The sequence below is a fragment of the Pezoporus wallicus genome, unplaced genomic scaffold, assembly GCF_028554395.1.
Source record: "Pezoporus wallicus isolate ANWC-B61680 ecotype Strahan unplaced genomic scaffold, APGP_CSIRO_Pwel_v1 contig_5958, whole genome shotgun sequence".
NCBI classification, from domain to species: Eukaryota; Metazoa; Chordata; class Aves; order Psittaciformes; family Psittacidae; genus Pezoporus; species Pezoporus wallicus.
The window spans coordinates 973,031-995,828 of NW_026638491.1; the positions used below are offsets into that span (position 1 = coordinate 973,031).

The 22,798-nt window shown below is 38.9% G+C and overlaps 1 protein-coding gene across 7 annotated transcripts in view; it reads left to right on the forward strand.

Annotated features, from left to right (window-relative positions):
- The window catches only part of CD44 (CD44 molecule (Indian blood group)), a 59,178-nt gene that overhangs the window by 25,186 nt on the left and 11,194 nt on the right, over positions 1 to 22,798 (forward strand). Inside the window, exons 4-8 of one of the 7 annotated variants that reach the window (XM_057410925.1) lie at positions 1,020 to 1,091; positions 1,769 to 2,017; positions 3,600 to 3,695; positions 20,561 to 20,746; positions 22,519 to 22,779. In XM_057410925.1, coding sequence (XP_057266908.1) covers positions 1,020 to 1,091; positions 1,769 to 2,017; positions 3,600 to 3,695; positions 20,561 to 20,746; positions 22,519 to 22,779 — 864 coding nt within the window. Of the gene's footprint in view, positions 1 to 1,019; positions 1,092 to 1,768; positions 2,018 to 3,599; positions 3,696 to 15,900; positions 16,205 to 17,618; positions 17,793 to 19,588; positions 19,751 to 20,560; positions 20,747 to 22,518; positions 22,780 to 22,798 lie in introns of those variants that run through there. The other 6 variants (XM_057410926.1, XM_057410929.1, XM_057410927.1 and 3 more) reach the window with 6 other exon arrangements.

Genomic DNA, 22,798 nt, shown 5'->3' on the forward strand with positions numbered 1-22,798 from the left:
AGCTTCAGAATGGTTCATCATAATGGCTTAGTGCAGTGAACCTCTGCAACAGAGAGTCTTAAAGACAAAACTGTTGTAGGCAATGGTGCTCAGCTCTTATGTTCATCCACACTTGAGCTTCTATAGCAACCAAGTTATTTGTGGTAAGGGGTGCTAGGAGTGACTGCCACCTGCAGTAGGTTCATTCAATATTTTCTTTCAGGCAAATATACGTTCAGACATTAGGCAGTTAGATAGCGATGTGAGTCAGAAGCAGATCACTTTCATCTAAGGTTTTGAACTTTTAATAGTTGGGAATATTTCACTATACTATTATGAAAATATAGCTAACCTTGTGACAGCTCCTAAACACTTCAAATATGTGCTCATATTTGAAGACAAAATATGGACTAATTTAAAATGTCTTGAATTTTTGTAGATGATTACATTCACAGTGGAAACATCTTACAGAAAGCTGTAAGCAGATTTCGTTGGTGATTTGGATGGCAGTGACATTTTTTTTATTTTGATCTTGGTGGTCGTATAATTAAAAATAAATTTTTCATTGGCATAACATCAGGTGGGCTGCATCCTCTGTCACCCATGGATGACGCTTTCGCTGCAGCAATGTCCATGCCCACCAAAGCTTTATAACTTTGTCTTAGAGACCTTCATAGAAGGCTTTTAGCCCTCTGGCTAAAATGGATTAGATTAGAGCTGCCACTGATGCCAAGACAGTGGAGCTGTCTGTGTAGAAACTGGGTAATAAGGTTATTTTATGTTGATGGCAATAATTTTCTGGAATGGTTATGGAAATGGAAAACCTTGTTAGCTGACAAAACTATCTTAAAGTGCTCCACCTGGGAAGGGACAAAAAGGGAATGTAGGTAGATCAGTGAATAACGTTTGATTTGGAAAATTGTTTTCAATTTTCCATAGCTGAAGATGATGTTTTGTAATTCTGTACAATTAATATGGGTATACACGACTTTTTTCTCAAATTTCTCAAATTAATATTTTCTATTTTCCTTCCTTTACAGAAACAAGGGAGAAAACATGTGAACCAATTGAAGGACTAGATACTTCTGTCCTTGAGAATCAGGGTGAAATAGGTACTGTATCGATTAGAAAGACTTACCGTATGTTTCATTTTTAGGATCTGTTTATCTTTTTCTACATGAACAATTGAAACTATTAAAAATCAAGCCAAACATAAGAAAAAGAGGTCGAGAGATGTTCAAAGCAATTAGTCATTTGTCTTCCCCTAAATCCTATGGAGCTTGGTTTGTCTTTACACGCTACCAAACATTTTTTACATAGGTATTTGACATTAATTGACACCTCAGAGCTGCTAGTATTTCTTTGACATATAAGATTTTGCTTAAGAAGCAACCTTTCTACATCTCATGTGAGCTGCTGGTTAGAAAAGCAGCTGGAAGTGGAAGAAAACTCTCATAACAAATTATTCCTCCCAATTCTAAACTCTGATTGGCATTGCAGAGGACAAGATTTTATGTTTAAAATCAACTCTCAGATCAATACATTTGACGCAGAATAGGCCCTATATGTTGGACAAATATGTATGTTAGCATATATACAGTAGACATAATTTAACAATGTATGATCTAGACAGATAAGATAGGATGGCAAAAATGGATGAACTGATATTAATCCACAACTGTTTCTTTTTATTTTGTTTTGTTATAGGACTTAAACTGTTTAGCATTACTGAAATACAGCTTTGTAACTCCTTGATATTATTAGCTGCTTCATTTCTTCTTTCCAACAGTGATTGACAATGCAGATGGCTCACGTTATAATGCAGATGGCACACGTCTTAGTGGAGAGTCCTCAACCTCAGGTGCAGATGATGAAAATGTAGGTAGTGGATCAACACATGACACAACTCCCATGGATACCTCCATCAAGAGATCCAGCCCCTCATATTATGGAAGTGCTACTTCAGTCTCACATCTGCCAGATCATTCCTCTGGAGGGGGTGAAAAAGAAAGCCCTAAGAAGGATTCTGGTAAGGATAGTATGTTGCCACTCTTATCTTCTTTAGAATAACTGTGTGAAAGATTACGTTGCTAGTTAAGGGATTTACTGAGGGAATGAGAAGCACTGTCCTAATTTGTATCCTGAAGAAGCAAAAAGAGAATGTGCATCTTTGAAAGAAAACAGAAGCATTCTGATTTCCTAGGACTTTTTTTTTATTTTTTTTTTATTTTTTTATTGCATGGGAATACGAAGCAGCCACACATCAACATATTTTCACATAAACTTTCCCAGGATGTTGAGAATAGATGGCCCTAAGAATCTGGTCTTGTTCTTACTAAAAGTATTTGCTTTGTAAAGTCTCAAAACCATTTCTTGAAGTGAACACAGAGGTTTGTGAGGCTGAGGTTAGGGGTATATAGAGCTAAGGATAACATTCTTATCTCTTCTCTGAAAGGAATTGACTTTTCAACCCTAGCTGTTCTATGACAAGAAGGAGTTTGGAGTACAAGTGATTTCTCTTCATACAATATGGGTTGGGGGGTTAGGACATCTTCTAAGTATTACAGAATGCACAGAGAGTTAAAAATGTCAAATTAAAATGTTATTAATATCTTCCTTTTGGTGGTAAAACCAAATTCTATTTTTACGGAGCCCTACCAGATATAAATGCCATAGGGTGTCCTGCAGAGTAACAAATTAATGAATTAGAGTGACTTTCCTTTATCTTGATTTCTTGTGAGAGGAGCATGTATTTTATTTTATTTCATTTCATTTCATTTCATTTCATTTCATTTCATTTCATTTCATTTCATTTCATTTCATCTTTCAGAGGTCTAAAAGATTACCTCTAATTACAGGCTTTTTATTAAATAGCCAGTAATTTACCAGTGAAGGATACCAGTAGTTTGCATCATTATTTTCAATAAATACTGGAATTTAAAACAAACAAAAAAAATGATCAGAAGCATTAGGATTGTAAAACCACTTTTCACTGGTGGGTATGCGCTTGACATGTTATGCTTGTTTTTCCATATAGTTAGTGTAGAATCACAGAATGGTTTGGGTTGGAAAGGACCTTTATGTCCATCTAGTTCCAATTGCTGTCATGGGCAGAGACACCTTCCACTAGACCAGGTTGCATCATTAAAAGTAAATTCTATCATCCTCTTCCTAATGAACCAGAATTAGAGCCGTTCCCTATGGTATATGCCATGTATTTCAATTGCTTGCCATGACAACTGTTGTCAATTTCGCTTGCATGCAGAGCTAAGGGTTTTGAACTAAATCTCAGAATATACCTGAGTAAAGAGTGGAATAGAAATAACTTCACTTCTTGCTCTAGGATCCCTGTCCCTGGTATTCAAGCACTGTCCGAGCTTGTATCACATGAACAGATCATTGTCTGCATATTTGTTATTACTCTAATACACGTTCATCTTGAAATAATCTGTTTTGTTGATATTCTTACTATGGGATTGAATTATATGAAGAACCTAGTTTATATCTTCTCGCTTGGACCAATAAATGAAGGGATGAAGCTTGCAGTAGAGAATAATTGAAGTAGTTGTGAGTTGCAACTTAGCTAAGGAAATAGTAATGATTCATCCGTCACCATACAGATAATGAAGTTTCTTCGGTATCACCTGACATCTCTTTGGTGACAACAGCTGATGATTTCCCTGAAAAAGGTGGTGGACACTATCCTGCAAGTACTAGTAAGATTTATACATTATAATAAAGACATCAAATATAGATTGCATTAAAACTGCTTTCTTTTTCCAGCATGGCATTCTGGTAAGTGGTGAAGTATACATCATCTCCAGTTTTGGAAAGACATTGAAAGACAGTATTTTCCAGACTGGTTAAATCAGAAACAAACTTCACTCTTTGTAACAAGGGGAGCAAAAATATTTACTGTATGTTTACGTCAATGCTTATACATGAGGTCAGAATGATTGTTGTGTGTTTCCTACTTTTTTTTTTTATCATGTGTTTAATCTCTGAGGCACAAATTAGTGTAACTGGTTATTACTTGAAGTCAATTTATTTCTGAGGTAGAAAAAGACATTTTTGTCAATTTGTGATGAAAATGTCTGTATATTATTTTAATATGCTTATGGTTGTGAATGTGGGTAATCCATGTCAAAATCATGGCCTTGCTTGTCAAAGTAGTGCTTTAACTGGCAGTTCCAATTGCCAAACCACTTGTGCGCTGCAAAAACTAGTTTTGTCCTTGTTGGCAATATGCATGAGAAAAAAATAGCTCCAAAGGCTCTGAGGGCTCAAAAGAACAGGAGCCATTTTCTCTGCTTTGTCCCTAAGTAGCTGTGCTCAGTTGGAAAAAGTTTCTTCCTGCTGACATTTTTTTTCCCTAACATTGAAGCCTGTGATAGTGAGGAATTTGCTTAATTGTTTGTTGGTTGCTGATAGATGGTCAAATGGTCTATGTGACTTAAAGGAACTGTGCCCTCATTACTCTATTTAGAAATCCCAGAATGAAGTGAGAATGATTATACGTCTTTCACAGTTAGGAAAAGCTTTATTGAAAGACAGAAATCATTCAGCCAATCATCTTTTCTTAGGGGACGTGAAGACTAACACCTTATAAATATGTGCCCATGGCAGGGGGTTTGGAACTAGATGATCTTAAGGTACTTTCCAACCCTAGTTATTCTGTGATTCTATGTGGATGGAAAAAAAGAAGGATCAGGTTGATTTTCTCCCAGACCTTGAAAGCAAGTAGCGAATTTTCTAGTGCTTGTTCCAGGTGAAAGGCTTTGCTACAAAGCATTGTCTCTAAGGGATGGAATCATAGGATTGAATCCTAGAACAGTTAGGGTTGGAAAGGACTTTAAGATCATCTAGTTCCAACCCACCTGCCATGGGCAGGGACACCTCACACTAAACCATGCCACCCAAGGCTCTGTCCAACCCAGCCTTGAATGCCGCCAGGGATGGAGCATTCACAGCTTCCTTGGACAACCCATTCCAGTGCCTCACCACCCTCACAGTAAAAAATTTCTTCATTATGTCCAATCTAAACTTCTCCAGTTTAAGTTTTAACCCGTTACCGCTTGTCCTATCACTACAGTCTCTAATGAAGAGTCCCTCCCCAGCATCGCTATAGCCCCCCTTCAGATACTGGAAGGCTGCTATGAGATCTAAACGCAACCTTCTCTTCTCCAGGCTGAACCGCCCCAACTTCCTCAGCCTGTCTTCATACAGGAGGTGCTCCAGTCCTCTGATCATCCTCGTGGCCCTCCTCTGGACTTGTTCCAACAGTTCCATGTCCTTATTATGTTGAGGACACCAGAACTGCACACAATACTCCAGGTGAGGTCTCACAAGAGCAGAGTAGAGGGGCAGGATCACCTCCTTTGACCTGTTGGTCACGCTCCTTTTGATGCAGCCCAGGATACATTTGGCTTTCTGGGCTGTGAACGCACACTGAAGCCGGCTCATGTTCATTTTCTCATCAACCAACACCCCTAAGCTGTTCTCTGCAGGGCTGCTCTGAATCTCTTCTCTGCCCAACCTGGAGCTGTGCCTGGGATTGCTCCAACCCAGGTGTAGGACCTTGCACTTGTCATGGTTAAACTTCATAAGGTTGGCATCAGCCCCCCTCACAAGCGTGTCAAGGTCCCTCTGGATGGCATTCCTTCCCTCCAGCGTATCAGCTGAACCACACAGCTTGGGGTCATCGGCAAACTTGCTGAGGGCGCACTCAATCCCACTGTCCATGTCACTGACAAAGATGTTGAACAAGACCAGTCCCACCACTGATCCCTGAGGGACACCACTCGTTACTGGTCTCCAGACAGACATTGAGCCATTGACCACAAGACTTTGCGTGCAGCCATCCAGCCAGGTCTTTATCCACTAAATGGTCCACCTATCAAGTTGATGTCTCTCCAATTTAGAGACAAGGATGTCATGTGGGACAGTGTCGAACGCTTTACACAAGTCCAGGTAGATGACATCAACTGCTCTACCCCTGTCCATCAGTTCTGTAGCCCCATCATAGAAGGCCACCAAATAGGTCAGGCAGGATTTCCCCTTAGTGAAGCCATGCTGGCTGTCACCAAGCACCTTGTTGATTTTCATGTGCCTTAGCATGCCTTCCAGGAGAATCTGCTCCAAGATTTTGCCAGGCACAGAGGTGAGACTGACTGGTCTGTAATCCCCCGGTCATCCATTTTTCCCCTTCTTCAAAATGGGGGTTATATTTCTCTTTTTGCAGTCATCAGGAACTTCATCTGACTGACATAATTTTTCAAATATGATGGACAGTGGCTTAGCAGCTTCACTCACCAGCTCCTTCAGGACCCATGGATGGATTTCATCAGGTCCCATGCGTTCAGGTTCTTACAATGGTCTGGAACCAGTTCCTCTCCTACAGTGGTCCCAAGGTCTTCATTCTCACAGTCCCTGCATCTGCCTTCCAAGACTTGGGTGGTGTGGTCAGAGCCTTTGCCAGTGAAGACTGAGGCAAAGAAGTCATCGAGAACCTCAGCTTTCTCCAAGTCCAGGTAGTCAGTTCTCATGATTGCTTCCAGAGAGGGCCCACATTGTCCCTAGTCTGTTTTTTATTTGCAATGTGCCTATAGAATCCCTTACTGTTATCTTTCACATCCCTAGCCAAGTTTAATTCTAACTGGGCCTTAGCTTTCCTAAGCTGGTCCCTAGCTTCCAAGACAACGTCCCTGTGTTCTTCCCAGGCCACCTGTCCTTGCTTCCACCTTTTATAAGCCTCTTTTTTCCTTCAAATTTTCCTCAGTAGCTCCTTATCCATCCAAGGAGGTCTCCTGGCCCTCCTGCTGCAGTTTCTTCTAGTTGGGATGCAACACTCCTGAGCTTGCAGCAGGTGATCCTTGAATATCAACCAACAGTCTTGGGCCCCCCTGCCCTCTAGGGCTATATCCCATGGAACCTTACTAAGCAGGTTCCTGAAGAGGATAGGGGGGAAATCCCACTCAGTAACAGTGAGAACTTTGGTTGAGTCTGGTAATGATTTTTCCTTCATATTTATTTACTTTTGTATTCATGTGTGACTCAGTGCTTCTATGTACAGATGTTTCTGTTCCCATTGCAAAAAAAAACTGTGAGTTGTTTCTAGGCAGGAAAGCTTTGAGGTTTTATTTTGCTACTTGATTAACAAATGCATTGAAACTCAATTGGTATGTTCCTTCCTATTGTTAACAATTCTTTCTCATGGGCATGACTATTTTGCAGAGGGAAATCTATAGGTATTTAAGATTTTCAAAGATCAAAATAACTATAAAGTTATGTAATAAAAGATGTCAATACTGATAGATGTATATCACAGAAGTGATAGCATTGATGATTGCTTGTTGGCTTAGGGTTCATAAATTGATTCTCTGGAAAAAAGGATTATGAAGGTACTGCACCTGTGCTTTTCTCAAAGCTTTAGTTATTACTCAGCAACATCACTTTAAAGCCAGTCAGACCCACTTCATTTGATTTTACTTCATTAGAAATAAATCAGTAATTTAGCACTCCTATCAGAAGTTAAATATAAGATACAAATCTCCATGAGAAGCAATCAAACATTCACTAGCATAGGAGAAAGTTGCATGGAGAACAAACAAAAAAGAAGGTAAAGCCATGCTCCAGTGTCTGCTATTTACATTGAGCAACAGTGCAAGCTCATGGGAATATCCTGGTCACAATCTAATTTGCCACAAAAAAGTCACAGACAGGAACATAGAAAATTCAGAATTAAGTAAGGAAAACTATTAGATACATTTCTAGATAGGTGGCTAAAAATGTATCTATCTAATTCTATACTGTGTGAAGGTGAGAGACAAAACCAGTGGCTATGCTACACACCATTTGTAAATTTAAATTTGGTGAAAAGTTCTCTAGCTTGGTCAAATTTCTTCTTTGCTATGGGTTTGAAGCGGGCAATTACTACAGCTCCTTGTTCTACAGATGATCCCCTTTCATTATTAGTCTGGCTTTGGATGTTATTGTTGATGTTCTCCACCAAGTTCACGGTCCAGATTACTACATTGCCATCACTTTACCACTGACTTTCTCCCCTGGCTGTAACAAGTTTTTCTTTTTGTTATTAGGAAGTTATGATTCCTCTGTAGATGTGCCATAGATCAAATGTCATAAAATTCTGTTGATGATCAATGAGATACTTTCCTAAGTTATTAAGTAGTTACTCAAACATTAACTGTGACTGTGATGAATTGTGTTCATCCATATGTATATACACATTTTGATATTCCAAAAGGATTTTCCTTTTACTGGGTCCAGAACATTCCCTGAAAAATGTCTCATCAATGAAAAATGTCTTATTTCCATACTTTGGCTGTTCTGACAGGAAAGCATCTGCATTGGTATTTTTAACATGCAAGGAAGTCATGAATGCATGTTGATCACTTAAGAAAACGAGCTCCTAAGGCTTGTTGTGGAAAGCAGAAAGAGGTGATAATTTTGCTGTGATTACAGCAAGTCAGGTGTCAATTATTTACTTATTCAGTTGTTTTCTTATTAATAATTTTTTTAGGCATTATCATTTTGTTCATAGTCCCATCCCAAAGCCCCAAATCTGAGACCACCTGGGTTTTGATATCACTCAGATCAGATTTTGAATGTCCAGATTTCTCATTTTCTGACACCAGTGACAAATAGTACAAGTTGTATTAAGTTTAGGAGCAATTAGTGACTATGAGAAAAGACAGTATTTATTCAGTTAAGGACAGCTTTTCAGAAAGACTAAATCTGTTAGGTTTCGCTGAAAAAAATAGCTATACCTTAAAGTTCAGTTCTGATTTCAATTCCATACACCTTGTACACTTTGCACAATTTGCACACTTTGCACACTTTGCGGTTTACAGATAAGTGGAACATGAGTACTGAAGAACATGAGTTTATCCTCTGATCATTAGAACTTTGGTTCCTAAGTCTTGCATTTTCCAGTGCTTTCATATATTTCATGAAAATTGGTCAAAACTAGTGTCCTTCATGTGAGTCAAGGAATATTTCAAAATTAATTATTTAAAGGCTCTATTTGGAATTAAAAGAGTATATTATATCTTTTCTTCCTCTTCAAGTATAGAGGTATGATAGTCTAAATGCTATTTGAAAATATTGCTTGTGAGGAATTGCATAAAAAAAAAATCCAGAGGAACATTTTTAAGTAAATTATGTTTACAATTGGTGAATATCTGTATGACTTGAAGGCCAGTTCTTCTTCCAAACTCTGCTTCTCAGTCTACTGATGAATAACTTAGCAGAGAGAAAGTTTAAAATATCATCTGGCTTGCCTGAGGGATTTCTAAGGTGTGCATGCTTCTATTAGAATAGAATGCATTTTGTCAAATTACTGGAGTGTATTTCACAGACAGTATATATTTTGAGTGTAACTGAAAAATGCTTTGCAGAATTTATTCACTTTGCTGGACTTTCTAACTTCCCTTATGATAAAACATTGGATATACTTGCTGGTGGATGAATAAATTGATACCACGGGTTCATACATTCACCTTACACACAGTCTCAGTGGGATGAGCATGCTTAAGGTGCTGGTGGACTTGACTTTTCTGGATGAAAAGTGCTTCTCAAGAAGTAATAACAAGATCATGATTGCATGACCCGTGTCCTAACAGCTCCAGAACCTCATCATGACAACCTGGAGAAAGCCACCACCCAAGCTCAGTGGAATCCACTCTCAAACCACTGGTGGTGGTGGTCAAATCCTGGAGAGAAGACACAGGAACCCACACAAGCAACCAAGGGTAAAGAGCATTGTGCTAAGAGAGTGCTTTGAGTAGGGCCTGAATAACCAGAGCACAAGAGCAGCAAGCTCTGGAGGAGTTAAGTGGAGGGGTGTTGAATGTGTGCTCTATGTCATCGCTTTTCATTATCACATGTTTGAAGTGGGAAAGGCCAAGTACTAGGATTTGTATCACTGGTTTTACTTTTGGTGGTGAGCAAGCAGTTGTCCACATTGTTCGGTACTGTGGAGGTACTTCTGCATGTCTGAAAGGGATGAGTGTGTGAGTCATTTTACAAGGGATACAGATGGGTTTTCTCTTTTCCTGATTGGAAGCAATTTAGAAGTTGACTCTTCCAATGAGAAGGACGTGTGGGAGAAAGGAAGGAAATATTTTCAAGCCAATGCATTATGCTGTCTCTGCTAGCAGAAGGCAGGGTTTGGTTAGTGCTGCGACCATGCAAAAAATACTTATGAGCTACTTTGGGGCAGGCTTGGTGGGAGAATTGAGAGGAGATGTGCACCAATGGAAATATGGTGCTGGTCACTCTTCTCTGTGATTGTAAGGACTGCATGTAGGAGGCAGAAGGGAAAGTGCAGCTGTGCTCATCATAAGACCCTGTGGGTTCGGGCTTCATGGCAGATTTAACATATCACAGCAGATGTGACCTCAAGTGGCAATGGTTCAGATGACGAAGACTCTTCAGAGATGATTTACCCAACAGTGTTTCCAGGCTGGGACGGAAGTGTGGCCACCGACGAGTATGCTCCAAGTACTAGTAAGGAAATAGCTTTCACTTGGGATGCCCGCTTTCTTTTTTTCTGTTCTCTACATGATATTTCTCCTCCTTTTCCACACATATATTATGTGGAAATTGGATGCTTTCCCCGTCAGCTCTTGTTTCAACAACCTCTCCCATGTCTCATGAAAAACTTTCTAGATCTTATGGGGTTGGTACCCTTAGAAGTACCTTCTTCCAGTGGTTCTAGAAGTAATGTGCCATATTGATTCATATTGGATCTGTGGGTTTCCCTCGTGGCATTTTTTGTCTAAAGGGATAGTTCCTCTTTGGAGAGTTTCCAGCCGCTATGTGAGTGTCACAATTAATACTGTTTTTGTGCCAGTAATTATTTGGCTTGCCTGGCACTGCATACAGAAAGGCTGTAAATTCCTGTAACTTTTCTATAATGAAAAAAAAATCTCCCTGTCCATCATTATATGGCTCTCACAAACTCATAGGAACTTTACTGTTTGAGATGCAATGTTTCTAGTAGATATTTTGTGTTTGTATTAGGATAGGGGTAAACTTCCATCTCCCTCTGTGTGTACGCTGACACCTAACTGGGAAGTGTTTCTGGTGCAGGCTTTGTTGACAGCATCAAGGCAAAGGGAGCGTGTGTGTCTTTTGCATGGAATGGCCCTAGTTCTGAGCCCCAGGTCCTTGGCAGCATTAACTTCCTGGGGTTGTCACTAATGGGTGTGCTTACCTCTGGGTGTCCTTTTGACCTGTCACGGATACTTCTTTCACCTTTTTTACATCATGGTATGCCATCTTGGTGGATGTTCCTTACTCTGGAATCTATCTCATTCTATCTGCTCTCTGCTGTTGGCAACGCCTGTGAGGAACATATTAACCTTGTACCATATGAAGCACAAGCAAAGACCCACAGGGCTCTCTACTGTTTCTTCTCAAGGAACTAGGTTCTTTCTTGGGACTGCCACTAGTGCTTGCATGTGGCTAGGTGTCTGAGGAATGTAATGATACCACGGGTTCATACATTCTCCTTGCACTCACGTCAGTCTCAGTGGGATGAGCATGCTCAAGGTGCTGGTGGACTTGACTTTTCTGGATGAAAAGTGCTTCTCAAGAAGTAATAACAAGATCATGATTGCATGACCCGTGTCCTAACAGCTCCAGGACCTCATCATGACAACCTGGAGAAAGCCACCACCCAAGCTCAGTGGAATCCACTCTCAAACCACTGGTGGTGGTGGTCAAGTCCTGGAGAGAAGACACAGGAACCCACACAAGCAACCAAGGGTAAAGAGCATTGTGCTAAGAGAGTGCTTTGAGTAGGGCCTGAATAACCAGAGCACAAGGGCAGCAAGCTCTGGAGGAGTTAAGTGGAGGGGTGTTGAACGTGTGCTCTATGTCACCGCTTTTCATTATCACATGTTTGAAGTGGGAAAGGCCAAGTACTAGGATTTGTATCACTGGTTTTACTTTTGGTGGTGAGCAAGCAGTTGTCCACATTGTTCGGTACTGTGGAGGTACTTCTGCATGTCTGAAAGGGATGAGTGTGTGAGTCATTTTACAAGGGATACAGATGGGTTTTCTCTTTTCCTTATTGGAAGCAATTTAGAAGTTGACTCTTCCAATGAGAAGGACGTGTGGGAGAAAGGAAGGAAATATTTTCAAGCCAGTGCACTATGCTCATTCTGCTAGTACAGTGACCTTCGGGTGTGAGCATGCACAGAGCACCAAACACAGCCCACAACTACACTGGGGTAGCTTCAGCAGGGAGATGGCAGAGTGATGATTCATTTCTTCGGGGAAGAACAAGGGCGAGGTATGGACTGTGGGAAACATGGTGCTGGCCACTCTTCTCTGTGATTGTAAGGACTGCATGTAGGGGGCAGATGGAAAAGTGTAGCTGTCGTCATCATAAGACCTTGTGGGTTCGGGCTTCATGGCAGATTTAACATCATCACAGCAGATGTGACCTCAAGTGGCAAAGGTTCAGATGATGAAGACTCTTCAGAGGTGATTTACCCAACAGTGTTTCCAGGCTGGGACGGAAGTGTGGCCACCGACGAGTACGCTCCAATTGCTAGTAAGGAAATAGCTTTCACCTGGGATGCTTGCTTTCTTCTTTTCTATTCCCTACATGATGTTTCTCCTCCTTTTCCACACATATATTTTGTGAAATTTGTTGCCCTCTCCATCAGCTCTTGTTTCAAATACCTCTCCCATGCCTCACAAAAAAAATTTAGATGTTGTGGGGTTGGTATTCTTAGAAGTGCGTTCTTCCAGTGCCTCTGGAATTGGTCTCTTCTATTGTTTAATGTCTGATTTTGAGTTTCCCTCGGCTATTGTGTCTCAATGGACAGGTTCTCATTGGAGAATTTCCAGCGTCTTTGTACATGTCACAATTAATACTTGTTTTCATGCCAATACCTGTTTTGCTCACCTGGCACAGCAGACAAAAAACCTGAAAATTCCTGTAATTTTTCTATAAAGAAAAATGTCTCTCTTTTTCTATCCATGAATTCCTGACACACACCTATAGGAACATTACTGTTTGAAGTGAGATGTTAGTAATATTGTGCATTGGTATTAGGATAGGGGTAAAGCTGCTCCTCGCTCTCTGTGTATGCTGACACCTAACCAGGAAGTGTTTCTGGTGCAGGCTTTGCTGATAGCATAAGGCCAACGGGAGTGTGTGTGTCTTATATCAGGGTGTCCTTTTGACCTGTCACGGATACTTCTTTCACCTTTTTTACATCATGGTATGCCATCTTGGTGGATGTTCCTTACTCTGGAATCTATCTCATTCTATCTGCTCTCTGCTGTTGGCAACGCCTGTGAGGAACATATTAACCTTGTACCATATGAAGCACAAGCAAAGACCCACAGGGCTCTCTACTGTTTCTTCTCAAGGAACTAGGTTCTTTCTTGGGACTGCCACTAGTGCTTGCATGTGGCTAGGTGTCTGAGGAATGTAATGATACCACGGGTTCATACATTCTCCTTGCACTCACGTCAGTCTCAGTGGGATGAGCATGCTCAAGGTGCTGGTGGACTTGACTTTTCTGGATGAAAAGTGCTTCTCAAGAAGTAATAACAAGATCCTGATTGCATGACCCGTGTCCTAACAGCTCCAGGACCTCATCATGACAACCTGGAGAAAGCCACCACCCAAGCTCAGTGGAATCCACTCTCAAACCACTGGTGGTGGTGGTCAAGTCCTGGAGAGAAGACACAGGAACCCACACAAGCAACCAAGGGTAAAGAGCATTGTGCTAAGAGAGTGCTTTGAGTAGGGCCTGAATAACCAGAGCACAAGGGCAGCAAGCTCTGGAGGAGTTAAGTGGAGGGGTGTTGAATGTGTGCTCTATGTCATCGCTTTTCATTATCACATGTTTGAAGTGGGAAAGGCCAAGTACTAGGATTTGTATCACTGGTTTTGCTTTTGGTGGTGAGCAAGCAGTTGTCCACATTGTTCGGTACTGTGGAGGTACTTCTGCATGTCTGAAAGGGATGAGTGTGTGAGTCATTTTACAAGGGATACAGATGGGTTTTCTCTTTTCCTGATTGGAAGCAATTTAGAAGTTGACTCTTCCAATGAGAAGGACGTGTGGGAGAAAGGAAGGAAATATTTTCAAGCCAATGCATTATGCTGTCTCTGCTAGCAGAAGGCAGGGTTTGGTTAGTGCTGTGACCATGCAAAAAATACTTATGAGCTACTTTGGGGCAGGCTTGGTGGGAGAAATGAGAGGAGATGTGCACCAATGGAAATATGGTGCTGGTCACTCTTCTCTGTGATTGTAAGGACTGCATGTAGGAGGCAGATGGGAAAGTGCAGCTGTGCTCATCATAAGACCCTGTGGGTTCGGGCTTCATGGCAGATTTAACATATCACAGCAGATGTGACCTCAAGTGGCAATGGTTCAGATGACGAAGACTCTTCAGAGATGATTTACCCAACAGTGTTTCCAGGCTGGGACGGAAGTGTGGCCACCGGCGAGTACGCTCCAAGTACTAGTAAGGAAATAGCTTTCACTTGGGATGCCCGCTTTCTTTTCTTTTTCTTCTTTTTTCATGGTGTTCCTCCTCTTTTTCCACACATGTATTGTGTCGAATATTGGATGCTCTTCTCATTTCCTTTAGAAATGTCTTTGTAATTGCAAGAGTTTGATTTTCCAACAAAGGAATATTTGTTTCCCCAATTTTTTTTTTTTTGATATAAAGTTTTAAAACAAATCCAGTTCGTTTTATAATCTACGTCTATGCGCTTGTAACTTCCTGTCTGTGGAAGATGATGTTCAGGCATGCTCTCAGGTGGCTGAACCCCAAGTGTCCTTTTCTTTGGGGAATGTCAACAAAATGGCCTCACAGCTGTTACCTTCCATTTTTACCATGCACTGTTCTAACACAGTGTCATGTTTTGTGACCTCAGATGTTTAGGCACAATTCAATAATAGAAGTCCGATATTTTAATACTTAGTCTGATTTTCCTTATATGAATAATTGCACTGTCATCATCCAATAGCTCTTTTTAACCAGAAACCTATCCATATCTTAAATGATTTTATCTTGAAACTTGAAAACCACCATGTATGAGGATCAAATCCAAATGCTGTGTTTCATTGAAGCACACAGTCTGCTACTTGGCCTTATGACCAGGGAATGGCATCCAGCCGTGGGTTGGTTTTATTTTCAGTAAAGGTGCTGCCATTACTGACTATACCCTAACGCTCTTATTTGTAGAAAGATAACAATCTATTCCCTTTTTGTAATGCAGTTTGACATAATTTGAGCATGGTTTTGTGTCTTTTGCCTGTGCACTTATTTACTCAGTAATGTTTATAAATCAGTGTTCATAAGCTTTTTTTTTTTTTTTTTTTAAATTTCCCTGAATATTGTAGAGTATTTCTGGGGCTGTTTTCAGCAGTGGTCTTTGTTTTTAGAAGAAAATAGAAAATGAGCAAGTCATCTCACTTTGGGATTTTTTATTCTTTTCCCTAATTTGGGGGCATTTCTGGTGTTTGTTTATTTTGGGGATTCTGCACTGGTGACTTGCTCCTCATGGCATATTGCAATCCAACTACCTTCTATGACTTTGTGGTTTCTGCATGCTCCATGGGTGAAAACGTATAGAGTCTCTGTTCATAGGCTCTTACGGAAGTTTTATTTTATCTGTTTAAGTGTATTGCAACTTTCTTGACTAAAATTGGCTTCCTGGTGGCTGTGCTTTGGGGTTTTTTGCTGACCATAGCTTTTGAGCTTAGTGGTGAGTATTCTAACGTGAATTTGAGCGCTTCTTGAGTGCTCAGTATCTATTCAGATATCTATCGTATCTGTAGGTGTAGCGTTATTCTTCAAACTTGAGTTTGAAAGTTTGCATTACTTCTGGCATACGTTTTTCTTCTACTGCTTATTTTCCCCATTCTTCTTGAGAAACTTTGCATCTGTCCAATGCAAAGAGAAGAACAACTGGTTTGATGTAAAGGGATTTGATAAAAAAATACTATAGTTAAGCTGTGCATGAATTTCTGTTCTCCATCATCTTTATGGCACACACTAACAGTAGAGTAATAGAGGTAGATGTGGACCATGATTAGTATTGAATACCTCACTGTCCTAACAGCTACAGACTCACAACATGAAACACTTCTGGAAATCTCCACACAAGATCACTGGAACCCTGCTCATACAGATGAAGAAGAGCAATATCCTCGCTCTGCTGGCAGGGGTAAAGCAATTAAGCATTTCAAATAATATTTAGATTTGTGAAATAATTCAGTGAAGTATAACATTGTTGTGATGCAGCTGGTTGCAATTTCCATGCCATTAACCTCAGTTAGTATATTTATACTTCCTAGTTATTTATACTAGAACCCTGAGAGGTAGCATCTATAACATTTATCTGTCATTCCAAGCCTATCTTTGCTCTACCTCTCTATAAAACCAAACATTTTCTGTGGATTTAGACATTCTTTGGATTTCTACAATTTGCCTTCAGCCACTAGATACCTGTCCTTCTGTTTTGAACAGTGAAAGTTTACACAATTGGCATCAGAACAGGTGATACAGTCACTTATCAGCCAGAAATAATTTTTGTGATAACTTTCATTTACTTCTGAAGTATTGTTAATCAGTGGTATTTATATATTAGTTAAAATTAACTTTGCTTTTTTTACAAGAAAATCTGCAAGTAATTGATTTAATTGCAAAAATGATGAGTAATATTTGCATGAGTGCCCTCTTTATGAACATTTCATTGCCTGAATGTGAACAAAGCCTTCAGCTTTGTTCTCTTTGGGAAACAAAAGTTTCTCTAGCTGGTGACATGTCATATGTACTAGGTCCAGCTTATTCTTTGTTCTTTGTATGCTCTGCTTAAAGACCTTTGCTTTGTCGTTAATATATTGCTCATGAAAACATCTGATACCTCAGGAAAATGTAATTCAAACTGAGTTCTAATGCTCATTTTAATGTTATAGGTATCTTTTTTTTTTTCTTTTTACTGCATCTTTTATAAGTCTTTTCATATTTATTAGAAAATCTCTTATGGTGGTGGTACTTCAGGTGATTTCTGACTGCGCCTTCTGCTATGTAAACATTGATAAATCTATCATAAGAGCTTTAGTTATTACTGAGTTCAAAACAAGTATGCTTTTCAATTTTGAATAGATAAACATACTTATTTCACTCATCCAGTCCCAGAAGAAATAACAATTTCACTGGAGCCAGCCTTGTGACTCAAAAGAGAAAGTGCATCATCTTTTTTACTTTTAAAAACACAGAATACACAGACTCAACAGTTAAGTTAGTATTAATAATTACAAACTAGAGGTGCAAGTTCTTCTTTATTTGTATTCTTCCACTGCTTCTCCTATAGCTTTTCTCTGCCACTGGTCATTGGGATAATTTCTAGCACACTTCAGTCTTCTTCTTATCCTGGTGATGCTTTTGTGTGATAGGGTTTATGAAGGACTTCCCTTTCCTTTCATCTTTTATTTCACATTGAATGTAGCACTGGAAGGAAAAAGACAAAATACAAAATCCAAGCGTCCTTCCTGTATAGATGATGAAAGTGACAATAATAGGACTGGTGTTGGCTATTTTGATCATTACTGATTTAATCGTCATCTTATCAACACTAGTTACAAGTGAAAATGAAAATCATCAAGGACCAACCCAACATCCACTATTGCACAGTGCTCGTTCTGGATGGATCAGTCAAGAACAAAATCCTGCAAATATCACTGGGAGTATTAAACAATATGAAATTACTGTTACAGTTGAAAATTATGTTGAAAAGGAATCTTCACATACAGGTAATATTACAGGTCACATTTTAGTAAACTATGAGGGTTTATTAAAGGTTAGGCTTAGGATTTTATTTTTTACTAACAATTTTGCATTCTGAGGCCATATGGAGGTTCTGTGAATAAACCTGAGCAATTCTGATGTTTGGGATTTTTGTTTAATTATTCTACAGACCCTTTCCTGAGGTTTGCTTTCTCTTCTACTTGGATTGTGTGTCAAGACCTATCGTAAATTAATTCTGTAACTGTCTCTTATGTTTTGCATTGTGTTATGCAGGCACAATGTTTTAATAGGCTATCTACCGGGATTGTATCTGTAGGAAACAGTGAATGTTTAAACAGAGAAAGAATAATGTCTGCTCTATTTTCACTTATTTGGGAGATGTGTTAACTCCCTTCTTGCAAGTTATTATTGGACCTGTGGGGGTTTTTGCTCAGTTTTTGTTAATACAGCAATTATATCTATAACTTATCTAAAATGAGATAAGTTATTTAGCTGAGTTATTTCAATTTAATCTTATCTTACCTAAAACATCTACTCACTCTGCTTTTGAGCTATGACAAGATGATACTGGTGATGAAGAGAAAACAAAGCATAGTGTAAAATAAAAGAGAGGCTTCTCTCTTCTACTGATTGAAGCAATTGAAATGTAAAAGATCAAATTATACTATAAAGATAGTAACTTAAAATTGGTGTGTATCAGTTTCTGTTCCTGCGAGCGTACTAAGATTACTAGTTAATGACTGATGTGACTAAGTACTGCCAACAGTGAATTTAACACAGTCAGCATCAGCTCTTGCACATTATCAAACATGGGTCACTGAAAACAAGCATAACATAAATATTATTTGAGATGATGTATAACATGGATTTATTCCTTCAACTGAACGTAACCTTGTTAGCAAAAGTTTTGCGTAGACCACTGCATTAATTGACCCTAAGTCCACATTCCTCTAAGATATCAACCCCAGTTGTTTCATCAACATCCTTTAAAAATCTGGTGATGCAGTACAGTGTAATACTGATATATGAAAATACTATACCGTATTACTATAGCAATATAATTTGACATATATGCAATTAAAATTTTGACATACTGAGGCAATTTTCTTGGGTTTTTGAGTTGGGGGGGTAAGGAAAGTAATGCTCCTTATACAATTTGGATACTCTTTTGCTGTGACTGTCTAATAAAAGCTATAGAGTGGTTGATAAGGATATCATAATATTTTTCAAAATAACTGCAATATCAACTATTCTCTGGTTGAATGCTGTCTTGTTATGTGCAGCATTTGCAAATTTGCAGCATGTGCTAGCTTTACCCTCTGTCAGACTCCTTTGTCTATTTTCCTAGAGATAATGAAGCTAATAAAATATGAAATTCTGAGAGGAAAAAATTGTATATAATCAATACACTCAAATTCTGTGATTAAAATCTTACTGATGGGTCAAATTCTTCCAGTTATTTCTGCCTTTGCTGCTCTTAATTCTGCATCAGTTTATTCTGGTTTGATATTCAACAACACAAAGCCATCAGCATGATTTGGGGAAATACTTTTGAAAAACAATGAGATATCTTCTTTCTGAAAAGCGTATGTTCAAGGAGTCAGTCTTATTGGTGACAGCAAGCAGCTTTTCTAAACATAAACTAGAATGAGAAGCAAATCTGCTTTACTTCTCTTTGCCATTAAATGTAGTAGAAATGTGAGCAAGGCCTGTCATAGAGACAAGAACCGAAGAGGAGAATAATATGAGAAATGGATCTTTATATACTCGGTTCATAATTGCTTCACCATCATCATAACAGCTATGCCCTCAAACCATGGGGCCAAACAGAACAACTCAGTGGAAGACCCAATGGTGTATCCAGGCTGGGACAAGGGAGAGAATTACACCACACAAGCTGCTGTAATGGATAGAATTATTCCTTCCAGAAAGAATAGTAATGAAAAAGACTCACCCTCTACAGGTACTAGTCAATCAGGTATATTTCATAACTTCTGACTTTCAGATGGTCTGTCTTGGAAAGATACTGGACAAACTTGTAGTGAGGAGTAACTTAAGACAGTGTTATAAATTATAGAGTTATTAATTTTCTCTGTGCTCTGCTTGGGTGGTGATGAGATAGAAGCTTTCAATTTTAGCTCTATATACAATGTTTATTATTTTTAGTTACGGAGACCATTTTCAGTACTTCCTGTTCCTTAGCAAAGCCTGACTGTATTGAATTTGGAATTGCGTGTATCTCATTACATACGTTACGTTATTTGGTGTAACGCAACCTTCTTTACTATACATATTTATGCATATTTGTACATCTACAGGTTAATGCTTTTAATTTGTGAATATTAATCCAGGGAAAGAATGTTCTTTTCATGCATTTTGTTGAAACATTTGTCCCTCTGGTGCATAGGATTATGCAAGTAATTTATAAAACTGGCATGACACAATATCATGATGCAGTCTTATATAACGCATGCCATCTAGGACATCAAAATAATGTTCTAAAAACATGATATGAGAAACACGACTTACTCCTGAAATAAGAGGAAAGGTAATTTAATTATTTCAGTAGATGAGAATAGCAAATAAAAATGTCTGATAGATAAACTGGGAGAGAAGCAGTAATGTATGGGAGGACAGAAGGTCTCCCTTGCTTTGTGGTGAGGAAAGGGTAGCTGTGGTTTAAAGTGAACAGGAGACTAGGACTTGATGGGAATGGGAGGGCACAGAAGTACACATATGTAATTCACAGCTGACAAAATTACCCTGATCACAGCTGTTGTCTATCCTGATGGTGCCCACCACGAAGACCAAACTCATTCACCTCAGCCCTCAGATAATGAACCAGAACAGGGCACCGAAGGCATCACACATCCCACAGATGTCCCTGGGGATAAGGTCCTCCACAGGACCACAGCTAGTATGAACAAAGCTGGTGATGACGCTCCTCTGACTGGTACCAGTAAGAATAATGGATCATACTCATTTCTCATGCCTGGTGTGAAATGAGGCATTATTTCTTCTGAAATTGGCTTCTTTCCCTATCTTTCTCATCCTGGGCTTCTACATTCTTGCTGTGGACTTACAGTGCAAAAATCATTTTTATGATTTTGTTGCATGTGAACATCTCAACAAGAATTTCTACTTGCTTAAGGATTTTCTTTATTCCCCTGGGTGTCCTGTTTCTTATGTCCCCCAGCTATTCTCACGTTTATTTTTAGTAGAACATGATACTGAGAAAGCAATTGCTTTGTGGCAATGGCTGGTGCTGTAAGTGATTCATAGACATAAAAACAGTTTTTCATGTCTAATTTTTCCTGATCTTGGTGTTGCCACAGATTCTCTTATTACTTTGAACTCTGGCATAACTTACAGCAGTTTGTGCATGTAGTTCAGCATGGTTCTAACCCTGATTCCCAAGCTTTGCATGTTATCCAATTAAAATTTTCCCAAATCAAAATATTGCTTTTTTATTCTAATACTTTTATTATTTAATAATGAATTTTAATGACATTTTAGTACTTTGGAACTTTTTGCATCTTTCTTGCATTTTCTAAAAAAAAAAAAAGGAATCTAAAGGAAAATTAGTATTTATGCTTTCCCTTTTCTTCTTCAAAATCCAGTTTTATCAGGATTATTTAATTTGCAACATTTAGGGTTTGCTGAAGAGCTATAAAAACCAAAAGCTGTGTGGTTTGAAATATAGCTCTTTACTCCCTACTCCTGTTTTCTAAGTGTGGAAGAGATCCTGCAAAGCTTCGCACTTAATTTTCCTCAGTCCTGCAAGTTTTATGTCACTTGACAGACCAATTGTAAATATGAAAACCCAGCTACAATTTTGCAATTAATTCAAATATTTTCCATCAATTTGAATCTTATTCCTATGTAATGATGGGAATCCTTATACTCATTTTATTCTGAAAATCATATTATTTTTTTCTCTCTCATCTAAATAGTGATTAGTAGGTATTTTCAACTAACACTTTAGGCCACTGTTTGGAAACGCATCTTTTGGTTTGCTTATTAATGTTAACTTTTGGTGGTGTAATTTTAAATAAATATTAACCTTTATTATTCAGTTAATATTTTTGAACACTTGGAAATTCTGACAATGCATTTAATTAAGTTATTCCAACTTCTTAGCCTGCTTTTGTGACATGCTTACTTTTTTGCATTGGTAGCAGTCTTAGCACTGCCAGAATGATGTGTGAAAGATGTCCATTAAATAATTCCAGGTCCTAATTTTCTATTTGAATAAGTTTTCAGTTCTTCTCCTGGGAGACCAGCACATATTTTTATGATCATCTCATGGGAAAAGAGAGATGCTTAACTAAACTTAAAATATCCCATTTTTTAACATGGCAGTATTTTCAAGGTCAAATAGTTGAAGTTGCTGCTATCTCTTTTTGCTTTATATGCTTAATCCACACTGAAACTTAAGAAATGAATAAGCAACTATTATATTAATGTGACCAGTAGGGTATTAATGAAGGAAGAGACACCCAAAAATAATGTGACATATATAGATGATCTCGTTTACTTGTGGCTTTTTTGTTGTTTGCTGTTTGGTTTTGGGGTGGTTTTTGGTTGGTTGGTTTGGAGTATTTTTTATGTATATTTTACATTGGCTAACTAATTAAAAGTAGAGTTTGCTAGATAAAATAGAGAGGGAAAAGTACATAAGGTGAGGTTTTATAAATGTCTTTGAAGTTAACTTAGCCATCATTGCAACAGTCACAGCCTCCATGGGTGTTCTGAAACCGGAAGATATAACCCAAGAAGTCTGGGCACCTCACATTGTGGTAACAGCTACAGCCTCTCCTGATGGTGCCCACCACGAAGACCAAACTCATTCACCTCTGCCCTCAGATAATGAACCAGAACAGGGCACCGAAGGCATCACACATCCCACAGACGTCCCTGGGGATGAGGTCCTCCACAGGACCACAGCTAGTACGAACAAAGCTGGTGATGACGCTCCTCTGACTGGTACCAGTAAGAATAATGGATCATA